General features: G+C 44.4%; 1 protein-coding gene across 5 annotated transcripts in view; it reads right to left on the bottom strand.

Moving 5' to 3' along the window:
* Positions 1–19,064, bottom strand: part of MTOR (mechanistic target of rapamycin kinase) — a 123,051-nt gene that overhangs the window by 9,701 nt on the left and 94,286 nt on the right. For 3 of the 5 annotated variants that reach the window (XM_074975897.1, XM_074975899.1, XM_074975896.1), the window contains 14 exons: positions 13,976–14,091; positions 12,452–12,569; positions 11,480–11,686; positions 10,489–10,589; positions 10,176–10,272; positions 9,147–9,245; positions 8,265–8,387; positions 7,377–7,559; positions 6,571–6,717; positions 6,130–6,304; positions 4,888–5,023; positions 3,416–3,563; positions 2,545–2,667; positions 1,343–1,425 (listed from right to left, as the gene is read on the bottom strand). In XM_074975897.1, the coding sequence (XP_074831998.1) occupies positions 1,343–1,425; positions 2,545–2,667; positions 3,416–3,563; positions 4,888–5,023; positions 6,130–6,304; positions 6,571–6,717; positions 7,377–7,559; positions 8,265–8,387; positions 9,147–9,245; positions 10,176–10,272; positions 10,489–10,589; positions 11,480–11,686; positions 12,452–12,569; positions 13,976–14,091 (1,856 nt within the window). The remainder of the gene's footprint in view (positions 1–1,342; positions 1,426–2,544; positions 2,668–3,415; positions 3,564–4,887; positions 5,024–6,129; positions 6,305–6,570; positions 6,718–7,376; positions 7,560–8,264; positions 8,388–9,146; positions 9,246–10,175; positions 10,273–10,488; positions 10,590–11,479; positions 11,687–12,451; positions 12,570–13,975; positions 14,092–19,064) is intronic. The other 2 variants (XM_074975900.1, XM_074975898.1) reach the window with 1 other exon arrangement.

Here is a 19,064-nt window from a genome sequence, read left to right on the forward strand (position 1 = left end):
AGGGTTGTTATTCCACTAATTTCATAATGATTTTATATATTTACAGCATAGGGAAATTTAATGAGTATATTACACATAGAAAGAGAAAATCAGTCTGTTATCAGAGGCAGGAAAATGGTAGATATTACAGTAGTCTCTCTCATGCTGTTGTATTTTTGTTATAACCAGTACTTTTTTGTGTATTGGTACTTGCTGGTACTGAGTAGTGGCACCTTGGCAGACCCAGCCATAGGATTGGCTGAGGGGAGGGAGTGTGGAACTGGCTGAGTACTGGCATCTCCCTCTTTTTTTTTCCCCCCCAAAAAAGGCACAGATTATAACCCCTGCGTTTCAAAGGCTTGTAACTTAATTATCAAAAGTTCTAAGTTAAAGAACAAATGATTTTACACAAAACTGTTGCAGAAAGGTTTAGTTGTTATGTACAAAAATACCAGTTTCAGATGTGTTTTCAAAGGGGCCTCCTGGGACAGTAATTCACATATTATATTAAAAGTTAGATTATTTTTAGTTCATTGTAGTCTTCCATTGACAGACATAATTAAGTAATACCCCAAAATGTATTTGAACAACAGACTAAGAGTCCTAAGTATGAAGAAAATAACATATTATTTAAATATTATCAACACACATATTAAATCATCGACTTCCTAGGTAATACTTACTGACAAGAAAATCAGAATTAAGTGTCACAAAGGAAACTGTATTAAGGATCTTGCTACAAGCCATTAATATCAAGCACCCGGATTTTTTCCGATAAGATGTCCCAAGGGAAAGAGGCACATTAGATTGATGCTGTATGAAGGCTGTGATGACAGCAGTGAGCTACACTTCCTGTAGCAGTTATACTTAGATTACCTCTTTAGAACGGAAATACTGAGTGCTGTCAGTATGAATGTCCACTATCTACCAAGCACTGCGCAAACAGTGATTTATCCTCCCAGAATAATAACCCTGGGAGGTCACCTCTCTTTGACAAATGGGGTAACAGGTTAAGTGATTAATACAAAGCTACTCACTGAGTCAGTGATAGGTCTGGAATTAGAACTCCCAGTTCCTGACTTATTCCTCTCAACTACATTGCCTCTCGAAAGAGAAGACGTGCTTGTCATGCACTCGAGATAGAAACCCTAAGTCCTGATCCTATAGCACTGATGTTAATGGGAGCAGTTACAGGCCCTGACAGATTATAGTGTTTGGTATTGCTAAGATGAAAGCGGTTATCACAAGAGAACATTCTGGAAAAGAGCTAATGGGGGCATAAGTATTTCAGAATGGAATCTATATATCCTTGTTAGCTCCATTTATTTAAAGAAGTCTACCAAACTATTCCAATTTAACTTACCTGTCCCCAAGACCTAAAATGTACCCAACCATTGACATCACAGCTAGAGAACGAGTGTAATTAGTTCTTCTGTCAAACCACACCTAAAAAACAAGACAGATGAAATGAAACAGTTTGGATTAAACTGGATGTGCCTCAAACAAATTCAGAAAATGACTACAAGGACACAGCCACTGAAGCTGATTAATTATACTCGTTCAGTTTACAGTTCACCATTTTAATTTTGATTTGATACTCACGAATCTTGGTCTTTCACCCATGAATTTTTTACTATCAGACACAAAATACATCATATGCAGCTCTTGGACATCAAAGGGATAATCATTCAGTTACGTACTTATAACTAGGGCTGAGGAACATTTTTTCAGTTGGGGCCACATAAAAGTGTGGGAAAAAATACCCCAAAACCCACCAATACCAACCCTCATTGATGTAGCCCCCAGCTGAGCAACCGCACTCCCTTTGCTCTCCAGCCACACAGGGGTGGTGGGAACAGAGGGAAACCAAAGTTCAGGGCTTCCCTCAGGACAGACTAACTCTTCTGGAGGCCAGGGGGGTTGTAGATTTTGTGGGCCCCTGCTAGGCTCTGAGGTGGGGCCAAAAATGAGGGGTTAAATGTACAGGGGGGGCTGCTGAGGAACAGGAGGGGGATGGGAGAGTGGTGTGCACGCAGGAGGGAGGGTGCAGAAAGAATCATGATGATGCAGAGTTTGAGCAGGAAGCAGAGGGCAGGAAGGGCCTGGAAGTTCTGGGTAGGATGGGAGTGCAGGAACTGCTTAGGGGTGGGGGTCTTGGCAGGAGGTAGGGCGTAGGACTGGGTTACAGGTGCAGAGTCTGAGCAGGAAGACGATGGAGGGGGCATTTATCTGCTGCACCTCTGTGGCTCTGCCCCCCCAGGCACTGCCGACCCTGCTCCCATTGGCTGTGATTCCAGCCAAAGGGAACAGCAGGAATGGCAATTCTGGGGGATGGGGAGAGAAGGAGGAGGAGTGGCAGTGTACAGAACCACCTCCTTCCCCTGCCAGACAGAGCCTATGGGCTGGATCTGGCCTGTGAGGTTCACTCCTTCCCCTGCTCCCTGATTCCCTCCCCAGCTATAAACAAAGACATATATTTATATGCTGTAAACACTCTGTTCACAGAGAGGGCAACATATCTAACAGTCTGCAAGTGTCATTAGTAGTGACTGAAGGTGAATGTACCTCGGAGCTGGGACTTTTTAGCCACAGTAATTTGGCAAGATCATCACCAGCTGTATTATTGACAGCATGTTCAAACACCTCCACCTTCTGCATCAAAGTCAGGTGGTCATAGTCTGGAGCCATCTAAAATAGAGAACTATTGTTCAGCAGCCATTAAGTTTTTCATAACAATTCTGAAATGGCTAGGAGAAATATAACAGTCTCTGTTAGTTTGCAGAGTAAAACTACATGAAAGTGATTAAATTACCGCTAGTTGTTCTGCAGTACAAAGCAATTCATTTTCAGCAAACTCAGCCAGGGGAATTGATTTGAAATGCAATACTTCCTGGCATGGCCATGCACATTCCTACAGCTGTTTTTATTGATAAGAGAGTTTAAAGAGAATTTTAGCTCTGGAGAAAGATGAAGTCTTCTGGGTTGTGATACCCACTCTATTTACTGGCAGAACCAGCAGTCCAAGTTTCCGTATACTTTCCCACCAACATGAAATTTTCTTAGCTCATTCAATTTCGGGGTTCAGCTTTTGCTAGGAAATATCAGTTGTGGTAGCACTCTGTGATATGGACACATCTAGGAGGAACTCCATTGATCTCTACCAATCTCATTTTAGCTGCCAGATGGTAAGAACTCGAGGTCACTATTGCAAGTGAGAGGTGAATAACCCCACAGCTTAACGCAGAATGCTTTTGAATGTTCTGGCATTTTCATGTTATATTAGTACATAGTTATTGGAGTAATTTTAATTCAAAAAGGGATCAAAAGACAGGTAAATAAATAGCAACAAGAGAGCCTGTCCCATTGCTTTCACTATGGTCAGATGGGTATTAGAGAGCTAAGAGAACAGCTAATTGGATGCTAGTTCTGCCCATACCCGCAGCATGATGCGATGCTCGATATTGAGAAGGATCTTTTTCTTTTCCCTGTAGTCTCGGATAAGCGCATGTAGAGTATCACAGTGGGGAACCCAACCAATCAGGCCTGAGTTTGTAGACAGTGGAATAACAGCATACCTCTGGATGCTAGGGAGGAGATGGATGGGGTGTGGAGGGAGGGAGAGAGAGAGAGAAAGAGAGAGACAGGAGGCAAACACTTGCAGCTCAAATTGCTGGACATTAAGAATTGGTGCATTTTCATGTTGTTCAATATCTAATGATCTAAAGCCACCCACCACTTAGATCTGGGGAATGCAATGTATCCAATTCAATACTACAGTGCAGATGGCATTCTGTCTGATATATGCTCACACGTGAAACACAATTGAAGTAATCACTAACTGCAATTTTTGAGCACTAGTATAAGTGTTCAGTGGCTATTTTAAAACCTTGTCAAGAATCCACTATTTCTCAAGATTTCATATAACATTCAAAGTAGTGTTATAAAGTACATTACGTTGTCAACAAAACAGTCACTGGATTTTAATAAGCCAGCAGTGCTTTAAGCTCCGGAGTCAATAACAGAAATACCTTGAATTGCAATCATCTTGAAGATGATGAAACTCCAATGAAAGGGTTTTATTTAAAACAAAAACAAGCCCCTCCTCCTTTCAGCATACACTATTCTCCAGGCATTAGTTACATAAATGTTGATTTTTGTGTTCTATTACTGGATTTTCCACTGCTTCATAAGCTAGCAGAAAGTGTAGAGTTGTTAGGTGCACTGGCATTAATGCATTAGAACAGTGGTTTTCAGAAACTTTTTTTTCGCAGACTACTTGAAAAGTGCTGATGGTCTCAGCGGACCACTTAATGATCTTTCCAAATGTTGTTTGTACCATGAGCTAACTACTATAAAGTCCTTTGGATAAAAGCACTAAAAACCCCCTTAAAACTCCCTCTCCCCCTCACTGGAGCAGCCCCTGAGCTGGGCCAGGAAGGGGCTCTCTCTCGCACGCCTGCTGTGATAGCCCGAGTTGGCAACTGGTGTTGGGGGAGGGCAAGAAGAGCAGGAAGGGCAGAGGCACCCCGGGACACCCAACTTCAACTATTAAAATCTGGCCTTTCAACCACAGATCTGAGGCTGGGAAGGAGGGCTGTCTTCCCACCAGCTGCAGCCCTACATGTCCCAAATTCCTGCCAACCCCTCTTTTCATCCCACTGCCCTTCCACCTATTCCCCCGCAACTCCACTGTCCCCCCACATATCCTGCTAACTCCTCTAAGGCCATCACCTCACCTTACATGTTTTTCTTCTCCTGGGTCCAGGCACATGTGTGGTTCCACTAATTAGGTGGGTGGCCCTTTACGCACCTTAGAGGGAACTAACCATAGACCATGTGAATAAGCTCACAGACCACTGGTAGTCCATGGACTACAGTTTGAGAACTTCTGCTTTAGTAGGCAAATACCTGAGGTTTTTACGCAGAGATGTTGGGTCATTGGCCAGCAGAGTATTGACTAGTCCAAAGAGCTGCATCACTCTTTCATCCTGGCGAAGGTCCTCATGACCCTTCAGAAGGAATACAAACTCATGTCCATTGCTTCCTGTAGGAGAAGATGGTGGAGGGGAGGTGGAGGGCAATATCACACGTAACAGTCAGAGGAAATCTGGATCACATTGAGACGGACAGAATGACAGCAAGACTCAGACGGCTGGGTAGATATGTCTGACAATAATTTCCTTCTGAGGGTGGAAATTCATTTGCTAAGGAATAGTACAACAAAACATGTCCTGATTTCCTAAATAAATGGCTGGTATGCATTAAAGAAAGGTCACCACGACTCTTCAGAAGGAGATACGATACTAAGATGAATAAGACAATACAATACTGATGTGACAAAATGCACAAAAGCTCTATTCTTGCAGCTGGGGCACTGTGTGGTCACCTTTGATATCTCTCTTCCCACTCCTGCATGTTCAAGCTCCCTCATCCCTGAGTTCAGCCTTTCACATATACTGTACATCTGCCCTGATCCAGTTCTCCACCTGCTTTCTTGGTCTGTAGACCCCCCTCTTCCTTCCATTCCTCTTGCTCTTCCAAACTGTGTGTGGCCAAAGGAACTAAATTTGTAGACTAAACATCAGCCATATTAAAACATTACTCCCTGCAGCCGAGGTCAAAGTCAATATAGCATTTCACCCTGCTGGGTTAAAAGAGTTGACTATAAAACACTTTATTAATTTTTTTTTTTCAGACAGAACAAAAATACAAGGGTCTGTTTGTTCTGAAAATAAAATCAAGGATAGCATGTTGATTATATAAATTCCCTTTCTTTCCACTATTGTGCAGTGTGCCATGGGCCACAGCTTTCATCCCAGAGATGGCTACATGTCAATGTTACTTTAGCTACAAAGCTGAAGCACTCTGATAAGAGACACTCTGTAAAAGTATTTCCCTTATCTTCCAGTTCTATGCTTGCTTCTTGATGAGCAACTAGACAGGGGATATATGTTGCTACTTCCAGGAATGAAAATCTGAGCAGCTGGCTTGTCCTGAAAATCATTTACAAATAATGAAAAATCCACTTTCTAAAGGGACAGCAGTGAAGACTCTTCTGAAAAAATATACAGTTTGAGCTAAAAGCCTCCACTATTTCAAAGACAGAACAGCAGAGGGCAAAACTCAAGCAGGACAACTTGCATTTCTCACCCATTAATGTCAATTTCCTGGGTCTCTGCTTGGATGTAATGACTTGCAGTGACGGTGCAATGGATTGAATGCGGATGATTGGCTGGTTGGGATCATATGTTCCTGGCACCGCTAATTCCAAATCCCGGCACATGAGGAGTTTTGGGGACACATACTGCAGTTCTAAGGAAGTGAGCTGTCAGCAAGAAAAAAAAACAAACAAAACTAAAGTTTTACATACTTCTTTGTGTCAGTTTAATACCATTGAAATACAAAAAAACAGATGTTATAAAGGGCACTGAATAGTTCATAGGCAACTGTCAATACTTCAGTTACTTGCAAAAGGCACTACGCAACATACAAGCCAGTAGCAGTATTTCTGGAACACCCTTGTTCGGTATTTTGGATAAACACATATGGGTATTGACAGTTTACGTTGTAAGACCCACAACAGAACTGTACCTCTCCCCCCACCTGAGGCAGCTGTTTAGAGATACGCCTGAATACATGGTAATAGAGATCCCAGGCTTGGGTGAGGTCCTTGACATTTCCTGATTTCATGTACTTTCTGCACCATTCCTGAGCTTCCATTAAATCTCTGCCATATGCCTGGAGAGGAAGAAAAATGAACCCTTATTACAGTCTGTAGTGGAACAAATGAAGAATAAATACATATCCATAACAAAGAACTTCTTTAACTTTAAAATCCTTTACAGACATTAACTGTTCCCAAGGCCTATTTGTTTTATCAGATTTTGCACATATAGCATTACAGTCCTCAAGATCAAGAATGCAGATATAAGCATCAAGGATAAGTGGTGCTTGAAGCTAGTATATAAACCACCTCAAGAGCCTCATCCTTAGCTCCACCTCTGTTTCAGAGTCTGGCACGGGGTCTGAAGTACATTCGCTCCCTGAAGCACTCTTCCTTCTCAACATACGCCTCAAACTGATTAAAAAGATGCAAACAAACAGCAATACAGTCAAAACACCCTCGGGGCCTAGAATTGGTATTTTGGAGGCAGGCTTTGCTGCACAGCAGAGCAGTCACTCTGTCTAGCTTCCCCAGTGAAAAACTAGAGTTCTAGGAAGACTGAGACAGACAAACACCTCGCTCACAGCAGCCCTGCATCCCAAGACAAAAAACATCTCCTGCCTTTTCCATTACCTTAATAAAATGCACTATGAATGTTTTTGAGGCAGTGCTCTTTTTTTTTGGCGTTTGTGTGTGTGCCCGCGCGCTCAGGCTGCATTCTACTAGCAGGCACCTGATTGAAAGATGTCTCCTTTAGAGTTTGGGGTCCACGCTCCATCATAGCATGAAGTGGCTCCAGCACCTCAAACATTCCCTTCACATTCCTCTCTCCAAAGTACAGACGGGATGCCTCTTCCAGCCCTTCATGCCACATCTCGTGCCAGAGGATGGCTACACGGATCAGCTCTTCACTCACCTGGATAAGAAGAGGGAAGATAATAAATTCCTCTGGGGGAAAAAAATCACATAGACGCAGACAGGCCCAAATGTATTAGACTACATTCACCCTGAGACTGCTTCCACCTGCTCCCTGCTGGTGGCTAGAGGATGAGACACAAACTTTTCCCAATTGTCTACTAGACAAAGCTTCTCCTGTGAGTACCCTACTGGGCTCCTATAAACTGGATTGCTCACCTGCCAGTATGCTTGCAATAACAAGAAATCTGCCTGATAATACATTCCTGTCTTTCAGTTATTCGCTAAGAATCTAGCAAGCAAGACAAACTGGCTCCTTCCTCAGAAACAAGTCAGCCTTGGGATATACTGGTTCCTTTTACCATTAAATAAATATTTCTTTTCAGGGGGGTCAATGATTCCCTTTCCCCTCTCTCCTCTCCACCCCTTGGTCAGCTCTTACAAACATCACAACCCCAATATTTAAAGGTTACGGTTCCATCACACTAGAAAGTCTCCTTGAGACAGTGTACTCTATCACTGCTTCCCAACAAATTAGTCATATCCAGAATCATATAATCAACATTTTTCTTTAGCTGAATGGGAGAAAATATTGCTACAGGAACAGACCCTCCCCTACCCCCAACAAACAAACCAAACCAAAACACCTTTTATATGGCCTCCTTTGGTGGAATGATTCTTTACTGACCATACATGCAGCACTCACCATCATTGCCTGCTGTACCAGAGTGTTACTGTGCTCACACATGTTTTTCAGGATCTTATTGGCAGCACTGTGGCGTGCAGTTGTAGTGGACTTAGAAGCCACAGTCAATGGGTAGATCAAAGCCTAAGACAGACATTATACAGTAGTAATTTGTAAGTGTGCACGTGTAACAGAGGCTGAATAGATATTAAGAAGATTAACAAGATAAATAAAACAAGCCAAAGCATATAGAAACCAGGTGACAAGTCTGCTTCACTGCCATTTTATTAAAAAAATGAAAATTTTGTGGCAGAAAAAGTAACTTACTTATAGAAATGGATAACAACGATGGAACACATTTGTTTTGACATCACAAAATCCCATAATCTCAAATGCTGGATTTCAACTGATCAGGAAGCAGGATAATTTGAGGGCTGATTCACTGGTGCCTAACTGATCATGGAACAGAAAACTTTTCTCTACAATATGCTAGAACCAATTCTGTATACCAATAGGATATGCACCTAGTGTCTATCTACCTGCTACTGTCCGTTAACAATTATTTCATGAAGTTAGATTTCAGGAAGCAATATTCACCAGTAGGTTTCCCAGCAGCTGGAGAGGACATAAAATTCTGTCTGCTCTGAGTGCTGCATGTCCCATCTGCCCCTCATTTCCATCTTTCCTTTGAGAGATCTGAGGGGGTAGGAAATCTTTAAGGGGAATGAGTAAGCTATTCAGAAGAGGGAGGAGTAAGAAAGCTCTTCTGATATAAACTGTAACCAGTACTTGCCCCCCACATTTTCACCCCCTAAGTCACTCTCATTATACACGTCTCTTAGAATAAGGAAGCGTTATCTGACCAAGACTCTGTTAAGAGCATTTCTCAGGGCTATAGCTTACCTGGGGGTGGTATCTTCCAATATCTGTGAGGAGCTGGTGAATAAGGCGCCCAACTAAAGGTCGAGGTGTATCGATTCTTGCAATGAGCTGAGGGATCACCTGATAGCAAAGGTAATAAAATTCCCCAGTCACACTTGCATGTAGAGTTCACAAGCTGCTCAGTCCAGCCCACTCACATCAGAGACCTCAAAAGCTCTGCGTGTTCAGCACAAAGTAACCAGAGATCTCAGCATGTATTCTAGTGAGAGAATACAGAGATGGGCTGCACGAAGAACTAAATGGCAATGTCAGAGGTACAGAACAGCTATGTGAGACAATGACTACAATGTGCAACCAGTCCCTTCTAGCAGATATTAATTCCTGTCCATAGAGTGGATGATACTCCCAATACAAACTGCTGCAGGCTTCTCCCACCTCTTGGAGGAGGATAAATTAAAGCAAATAAAAGTGGGACCTCATGTATGAAGTGCAGTCTATAAAGTCATCCTGAAATAGACTAAGGGTCTGGATTACATAAGGGTAGCACAGCAGGGTTTCACACTTCATCACCATTACTTCATATTTTCTCTAACATTAAAATGCCTCACCCTTTCTCCTTCTCTGGCACTAATCAGCTCAGACAGGCATCCAGGACTGTTGTTCCAGTCTCTGTCCAAGGTGCTTATTAAAAGAGTTACAATTTCTACAGTGACAAACAACAAGCAGTCCTGTAGCACCTTAAAGACTAACAAATTTATTGATCAGGTAATGAGTTCGTGACCCTCAGGAAGTGAGTCTAACCCATGAAAGCTCCTCACCTAATCAATAAATTTGTTAGTCCTTAAGATACTACAAGACTGCTTGTTATTTGTGAAGCTACACACTAAGATAGGTCTCTGAGTCTATTAATTCCTGCTGTGAGCACTCTGCTCTTATCAGGTCACATACAGTGGTTCTTTTGGCCAGGTGCCATTTGGGTTGATTACAGTCATTGAGAGTCCAAAGGGCCAGGTGAGAAGTGGAATCCAGTCAGCTCCTCCTACTCCTTACCTGCAGCCAGGTGTCTATTTGGATAGCCTTGACCCCTTCAACCAGAGCTTCATTGACATCAGGCCAGTGACCATAATCAAACCACAGAGTAAGGACTCTGAAGAAATAAAAACAGGCTGTTCAGAACTTACAGCAGTCTCTTCTTCCCCCAACCAAGAGCATGGGATTGTAAACAAGCTCGGACTGACTTTTCAGTCTTCAGTTTGTTTAGCTGCGTATGAAGACAGCAGGAACATCTTACAGGGAATTCTAAAGTGTGAGTCTTGTATAGCACAAGCAGGTTGATTTTGTTGGTATGTTCTGCACTAGGTACCTGAGAGTGTCCTGTAGATTGTTGCCTCGAGATAGAGAAATAGAGCGGAAGAAACCCTGGACAGCAGGCACCGTATACAGCAAGAGGGTCTTGGACAAATCCTGTGGGAATGAAAACAGCTGCATGAGTTCTACAAAAGTACATTAGGGCAAAGTATGCAGCATCATCAGGAAAGTTGTAGGAAACAGAGAGCAAGCTGAGTGCGTGGTGCTCAGCCTGCACGTTGTCCCCATGCAACCAGGGCAGGAGGGGAACACACAGGCATGCATAATAATTCACACCTACCCCATAGCCCTCACTTCCACAGGACACATTCATATACTCCTGTACCCAGTACTATACTTAAAATTCCACACCTACATCCCAGCCTTGAAGAGAATACATTGCTCCCCATGTTCTATCCTTGCAACCTCCTTTGCTGTACAGCAGCAGCTAGGTGTCTTATAAGCCTTGAATTTATGGGCCAATATTATGAAACACTAAGAAATAAAACTTTCTGATTAAAATTGTACCTCCTATAATCTATGGCCACGGTTACACTAGAGCCTTCTGTTGACAGACGTTTCTGTCGGAACAGTTTTTCCGACAAAAACATCTGTCAACAGAGCATGGCCATACACTACAGGGGACTGAAAGAGTGATCTGCTCTGCCAACAGAGTGGCCAGACCACGCAGCCGCTGTCTTGACAAAACAGCCAACCAGAAGCACCGCAGACAGGGCTGTCCAGTGTCCTGGAAGCCCTGTCTGTTGACAGATGGCCCTCCAGAGTGTCCACACAGCTTGTTTGTTGACAGAATCTGTTGACAAAGGTGCTCTCCCTCCTCTGGGAGAGGCAGAAGGTTGTCGGTGGAAGTGTGGAGTTTTGTTTGCAGACTGTTGACAAAACGCATTTTGCGTGTGGACATGCAGTGAGTTTTGTAGCCATAGCCTGTGTGTCAAAAGCCCGAGTCCTTCTATTTGGGCATCCCCAATAGGCAGGGAGGGCCATACCTCAGTGACTTTCTTTTGCACAGGAGATGGAATGGGACTGTTCTCTGTGCTCTCTGCCTCACTGTCGCTGTTGCTGCCCTCCGTGTTGGCGCTGGTAATGCTGGCTCCACTGGCATGGCGCAGTTTCTTCTTCTCATCTCTGGCCTGGTTCTGGTGTTTGTAGTGCAGCACAGCCTCAAAGTTCATCACCGCCCAGGCATGCCAGGCCTGCCGACAGGGGAGCAGAACATTAATATCAATTCCAGAAACAAAGAAGCCTCCTCACAGCCCTCGCTTTCTAGTGACTGTGTCCCACCCCCTTCTCCTCTTACTCATCGAATATCAAACTGAAGAGCTAAAATTCAGGACAAGGGGAAGTATGAGGAAATGCTACATACAGAGAGGACAATGGTGGAGAGACAAAAGGCGAGCAGCAGCCTGCCCACGGGGATGTCTGGTCTCAAATGTGTAGGAACTTTTTCAGTTCCCAAAAGAACTCTGGCTTTGCAGTGAAAATCCTACAGGATTCTAACACTTTGTGGAACAAATTTAAACACTTCCCCATGGACTGATCTCCCCCATTCACCTAAGCAACCATAATTAACCTACAACAGATGAGACCCCAAACGCGACAGCATGAGTTGAATTGAAGGCTGCTTCCCCTGGCCAGAAAACATCAGCTGTTGCACTTTGACTTGAGCTGAAGAGTCACTTGCACTTGGGTCATTGGAGTCAGTGTCTACAATGGAAACGCTATTGATCTGAAGAAGTGGGTCTGTCCCATGAAAGCTCATCACCTACTAAATTATGTTGTTAATCTTTAAAGTGCTACAGGACTGCTGGTTTGTTTTGTTAGAATACAGACTGACACGGCTACCTCTGTTACTCTTTTAAGAGGGCAGTAAGTGATCAGGGCCACACAATGTTGTTTTGCATTGTATTTTTGGGATCCAGCGCTCCATATAGTTAGCTCTGAGTGCATTCCTTGGCTACCTTGTACCAGTTGCGGTCATGCTCTGTGGAGGCACTGTAGTACTGCAGGACTTTGGGGATGGTGCTCTCATTGATGCCTTGCAGATTAAGCTGCCATTCACCCAGTTTCAGGAAACACCTGAAAAAGCCAGGCAAACTATTACCCATAAAATAGAGGAAGCACTAAGAAAGATGTCAGTTTATAATGAAGAATTCTCATCCAAGGTCTGAAAAGCAATTTACTCTGGAAACCCATTCAACAAGCCACTTTTAAACATGGATAGGGAAGAGCTACTCTGGGTCAAGACCAAAAAGGTTCTGTTTCTAAACTCTGCCACCAACTTGTTTTTATTCAGGGCTAATCACAACCTCAGTGCCTTATTACACCCATTTATAAGATGAGGGTATTAAGATAGGAGTGGTTTCCCACTTCCTGGAGTGGCAGGGAGCCGGGAACCAGGCAGCTCCCCTCCTCTTGCAGAGCCAGGAAACTGAGCAGGACAGCAGCTCTGGTTAGTTTGCTGGCTCCAAGGAGTGGAGGGGAGCCAGGAGCCAGGCTGCCCTTGGTTCCCAGCTCTCCCCCAGTAGCTGGAGGCAGGAAACTGACCAAGGCTCCTGCCCTGCTCAGTTTCCCCTCTCTGCAAGCTGTGGGACCCGGGAACCAGGATGCCCCATGGTTCCTGGCTCCCTGCCGCTCTGTGAGCCAGGAAACTGACCAGCCCTACAGGGCTGGTCAGTTTCCCAGCTCCTGCAAGCCCAGGAGAGCCTGGAACCAGCAGTCTGGTACCTGTCTCCCCTTGACTTGCACAAAAATTCGAGTTACGTGGGGGTTGCAAGTCTGCAGAGATGCAACCCTCACACAACTCAAGGGTTTACTGTATCGTTCAGCAGTAAAACATCTTTTGACCATTCAGTTGCTTAGCTGAACAGGAAAAAAAATGGTTACATACCTTCTTGTAACTGTTGTTCCTCAAAAATGTGCTGTTCAGGGTCCGAGAACTCGGAAGGGAAACTTGGCATTTTTACTCAATGGATTTTTAATGTAACACTTTTTAAAAGGCTACCTCAAGCTGGGCACCCAGTTGCCAGAAGCATAGCTGCACCAAGTGCCTGAGCTGTCAGATGCTTAGATTAACCAGGCTAAGCCAACAGCAGGGAAAGTGTTTCTTTCCTGCTGATTGGAGCCTCCCCAAAACAAAGTGTCATGCTGGGAGCTCTGCCTCCTACAATACATCACTCTACTGCAGGGGAAATACCACCAGTTCCCTAGGACTAACACAAGCTTGCTTACATGGTGTTTTGGAGTTAGTAACCTCTGTCATTCAGCAGAGCCTCTGAATTTGCAGAAGGTTTAGCTGCTGCAATGGTACACTGGACAGGTATATGATATAACACAACCGGCCTCTACTGGCTAACTGAAGAAACTTCTTCCCCATTCTAAGTGGAATTACCATTCATGTATTGTCTGCAAGGATTTTGCAATTTTAGGATCTGCGCTGTTGTCAAAAAACAGGAAATGGTCCTCAAAAATCACAAGGTACTAACCGTGCCATGAGTTTGTGGAGCTCCTGCTTGTGCTGCTGGTCTTCGGTTGCGATAGCATGCTGTGCTTGCTGCTGCATTGTCTGCACAAAGTGCTGCATGTGCTGGAAGGCATCAATCTGCAGTTGGAGGTCAACGGGATGGATGTATGAGTTAAATACAGTCCCACAAGGGAGAAGGTGATCCATTAGGAATGCAGGTCATCACTGGTGGCAAAGCACCCCTTAACTTTTCCAATGCCCTTTAGCCATTTGCACCCACATGGAGGAACTTTGCTCTATATGCTACAACCATGGTGTCCATGTGCCACATGTGGTGAACTAGGTGGCGTGGTGTGGCGAATCGGCTCAGTAGAGCTGCACACATGGAGTGCCCTCTGCCCCTCTGTGCATGCGCCCCACCACTTGGTGGGAGAAGCGCGTGGTGGCAGCAGCAAAGACGGCTCCTCCTGCAGCTCGCTTGGGGCACGGCAGCTGGCATGGCTGGGGGCAACAAGGCTCAGGGCAGCATGCGGGAGGGGTGCAGGGTGCCTGGCTAGAGGGTGTGGGGGGTGCATGGCACCTGGCTGTGGGGATTGTTACATTTCTTTTGGACACCAATGGTCTAGAATATAACCCTGATAGAGCCCATTAGCTTTGAAAATCCACGAACCTTTACTGACCTCCTCAAATCTGACACGCGAACTGCTATCAGGACTTAACGTCAGTGGGTCCACCTTTCCTCTCCTATAAACCTTCAGCCTAAAGCAGGCGTGTCCAACCTGTGGCCCGCGGGCCGCAAGTGGCCCTGGACACCTAGTAATGCAGCCCCACAAAATCGTAAACTTTTAACATTATTATGTGATTTATATACATTAACTGTATTATATATTTTGTATGCAGCCCAAGACTATCTTCACTCAATGCGGCCCAGGCAAGCCAAAAGGTTGGACACCCACGGCCTAAAGCCTAGCTGTAGAGACCTGCCTCAGCACATTGTTCTGAAGACCGAAAAAACCCTGGTTCTGGGGACCCGACAAAGTCAGCTCTACAAATGAGAGCTTTCAGCTGAGAATGACCTACTTTTGGGCCTGAAAAGCATGCGTGACATTACACTCCATATTCTTCATGAAAATGTGCTTGTGACGTGGATGTGAGATGTACTTGATGTAAGATATCACCAGAAAGATTATGATTTACTGCATATGATTATCCAATTTATATGCCTGTATCTAGCAGGGCCAACAGACATCCTGGGCCCCAGGGCAAGATGGGAGGAAGGCCTGTTGCTGCACCCTGCGATGGGTGGGGCCTAGGTCAGTCAGCCCTTAGCACCGCCCGGACCACGGCATTGGGCCTCCCCAGTTCCTACACAGTTGTGCTGCTGCAGCATTTCAAAGAGGCCTGGACAGGTTTGTCTGCTGCCATTACCAGCTGTTGGCAGGCCTGCCAGTGTCATTTCCGTATCTAGAGTTAGGAATACGGAGATGTGAAAATTACAACTAGGTATGTTTGGGAGACACCCATCAGATACCAGGCCATCAAAGCTGATGGGCCGTTAGGGAGAAACAACAGGACTGTGAAAACACTAATCTCTCTCCTTCCCAAGAGGGTCCTGGCATGTAGATGTGACCCTACTAGGTCCTGTCACTTGGTACTGAAATACCATCTTAGACCTTAAGTAATTTTCTACTAAAAGGAGGGGAAGATCAGGACTGGGAAACACAAGAGTCTCAGCTTTATGTAAATCTTATTTAAGGCTGGGAAGTAAGTTGATCAGGGTTTTCCTCAGCCTCCCCATCCAAAGAAACACTGAGAAACACCTGGAAACAAAAACTGAACAGGAAGGAGAAGAGCTGGAGCCCAAGCTGGAAGGATGTTCAAGCTGCAGTCAATGCAGCTGCCTTTCTAGCACCTGCCTGTAACAATACCTGGTATGAAGAATTACTATTTGTAACCAGTTTCTTTAGTCAATTGTGCTTAGTTTTCTTGCTTTGTTTCATGGGCTCAGTAATATGCTTTGTGCTGTTTGCTACCTCTTTAACCACTAAAAATTCACCCTTTATAGTTAATAAGCTTATTTCTTGTTATAAATAACCATGTTTTTACAATTCATAATGTGGGGGTGGCTAAGAAGCTGTGCACATCTTCCTCTGCATCGAGGGAGGAAGTGGACTTTGTCTGCACTCGAAGGGAGTTGGACACGAGTGCTGGGACAAGTCCCTTAAGCTGAGTCTTCCCTGAGCTGATCTCATTGTCTGTTGTTTTGCAGTAGGGTGTGGCCCTGCCTGCATATGCACTGGAGGAGGCTTAATACCCTGCCTCAGGCAAGACAGTCAGAAAGGGTGTCCAGGCTGCCACAACAGGCAAGCTCAGTGGTGTCTCAGCATAGCAGGTGGCATGCTGACACTGTGTGATCCTTGTAATCAAACCGAAGCTTCTCATCTGATTTGCCCTTGGACACCCAGGTAGGTCGCTGATTGTCCAGGAGTTGAATGTAACAAGCACCCTGAAATGTGCCAGGAAGCAAATGGGTAGCTGATGTAGAGCACACATTCACAGAATCTGATGACCCCCTAAATTTAGGAAGGGTTTTGTACTCTGTAAACTATGTCAAAATGGCAAGCAAACTGATGGTGCTGGACATTATGGGAAGTCCATCTATACTGCACTGAACTACTTGAGAAAAATGTTTGGAGGAAACCTTCCCTAAGGAAACATGCAGCTCCTTGGCTTGCCTCTTGTCCCCTGAAGCTCCAGGCCTGGCTCCAAGAGCCAATACTGAAATATTTTAGGCCTTTACTAGTTGAAATATCCAGACTTCTTTGCAGGTCATTTTGGAGGCCTTATGGAATAGCACACGGTTCTTTTTCTGACAGGCTGGAGAGAGTTTAGTGCAGAAGCAGCTCATGATAGCAAATTGGGAACAAAATTTAAAAAAAGAACTAAAAGGAAGAAAAATTGAAGTTGGGAAGCAATTAAAGCTAAAGCCCTTGAAATCTAAAAGGTCATTTCAGGTCAGAAACTGCAGTGTGCTATTATGAGGCCAATTTGTTTCTCTTCCATCTATGGGAATGAGCATTTTTCTCATTAACAGAGCTATTTAAGAGGGTGAGACAGAAACCACCTGAACTGGGATGACTCATCAGCTCAGTGCAAATGTCAACCTCACTTTCCAGCATGCTGAATTGAATTAAACATCAGGAAAAAAACGTTTTTAAACCATGAGGCAGAACAAGGAAAATTGTCATGCTGCCAATCCGAACACAGGGCCAGCGGGATCTTTATGTTGTTCATCAGAAATCTAGCCGCTCAAATATCTGTCAGTAAAATGGTGCTGCTTTTCAACTGATTCTAAGCAAGCTTTAGTTACATGAATAGGTGAAGATGTACTTTTAAAAATCTGATGCCCCTGTCTTCCATTCCTATCCATACCTGGCAATCAGGTCACCATACAGCACAAGTTCTGTTTCTCTTGAAGTGAATTGTAAGGCAATTTAAAAAAAAAAAAAAAAAAAAAAAACCAAACCAAAACCAAACAAAAAAACCCTATAAAATGGGGAAATTTATTTAAGTGGATTCATAAATCAGGTTGCAGTTGTGTGGTGGGAGGAATCTCTTTGGCCTGTTGGTGTTGGAGAGTCTTTGGTAGGAGTGGTGTTGTGGGGTTTAGTCCCTCAATACACTAAATTGCTGAGGAAAAACTAATATTAGTCCACAGGTCCTGAGTAGAAGCTCATCATCCAGCTGTCATTTTGCCTGTCAGGGGATTTGGGAGGTCTCAAGTGAAAAGTAAAGCAACTTCAGGCAAGTTGTGAATTATTCCACACCTGGGCGTAGGAAGAGGATCAACAGCCTTCTGTATTAACTGTCACAGGGGCCCACATCGAGCTTAGCTGGCTGGCCACATGAGGGTCTACAAATAACCTGCCATCTGCACACATTTTATGTCACAGATTCACTATAACCTGGCTTCTTCTATGACAGTGCTGCAGCTTTAGCCTGCATTTCAAAATCAAGCATGTTGACTTAAAAGGTGTGCAAAGAGCCTGTTTAACAGTCATTGGCCTCTGTCCCCAAACAGAACAGAACTCACAACCAGTGCCGAAACTGAGATGCTGTTCAAGCATTGGCCATGGGGTGAGAAATGCTTGCACAGTACTGTAAATATACAGAGCTTTACATACTAGAAGCATAGCCCCTGCACCAAAGAGGCTACGTAATGTAACAGAGAACAGTTCAGACAGAGGAGAGGGTGCCTTTCTCCCAGTCCTTCCCTTCCTTCAATCTTCATTTGCTTCTTCTGTGGTGTCATATTGACGTGCTTTGTTCTCATGTCCCCATGTAACCTTATCTTAGCTTCTTCCTCTGCTCTCATGCCCTCTTCATCCTCTTTCATACATCTGCCACACACTCCTCTCTTCAGCTACTTCTTACTCGGTGCATGCCTTTTCTCTCATGCTGCTCTCTACAACGGTCTCTCACACCTTCTCTGCCAAGCACTCTCTTTCTCCATCACAGATGAAATAAAAGACTCAAAAGCATTTGTCAGAGGTCCCTTACATAGACACTCAGTGGAGATGAGACACACCTGGAGGTATCTCCATGACAGAGAGCAATACCATGGAGATATCTCCTGGCCTTTAGTGAACAGAGTAGAGACAGCTCTGGTGCAAAAGTGAGTTACACTCTACTCTATAGCTAGGGCAGTGCCTTCTGCTTTTTACATTTAACTAAAGAGGGGTCAGGCTGAGTGCTTGCAAATGGTACACTCCCAGAGCTGGCAAGCCCAAAGAGAGAAAAGATGAAAAAGATGTGGTAGACCATTTGAGAATAAACAGAGGCTTTAATGTATATTAAAAAAGATAAGTCACTCAGTCCAGAGCTTACTGGATTTAAGTACGTAAACTCAATCTGTGTTGCAATGTCAGGACATTCACCCCAGGCGCCTCACAACTAAGTTATTCTGCTGACAAAACCTTGAGTACTTTCCAGCTGTCTCTGGGTTGGATGTTTCCATCTGTTGAATGTTTTTATGCATGCCCATCATAAAAATCTGTCTTACCTTTAGTGGGTTAGCAGCTAGTTTTCTTGTTTCTTTACTGGCCATCACA

The sequence above is a fragment of the Carettochelys insculpta genome, chromosome 23 (genome assembly GCF_033958435.1).
Source record: "Carettochelys insculpta isolate YL-2023 chromosome 23, ASM3395843v1, whole genome shotgun sequence".
NCBI classification, from domain to species: domain Eukaryota; kingdom Metazoa; phylum Chordata; order Testudines; family Carettochelyidae; genus Carettochelys; species Carettochelys insculpta.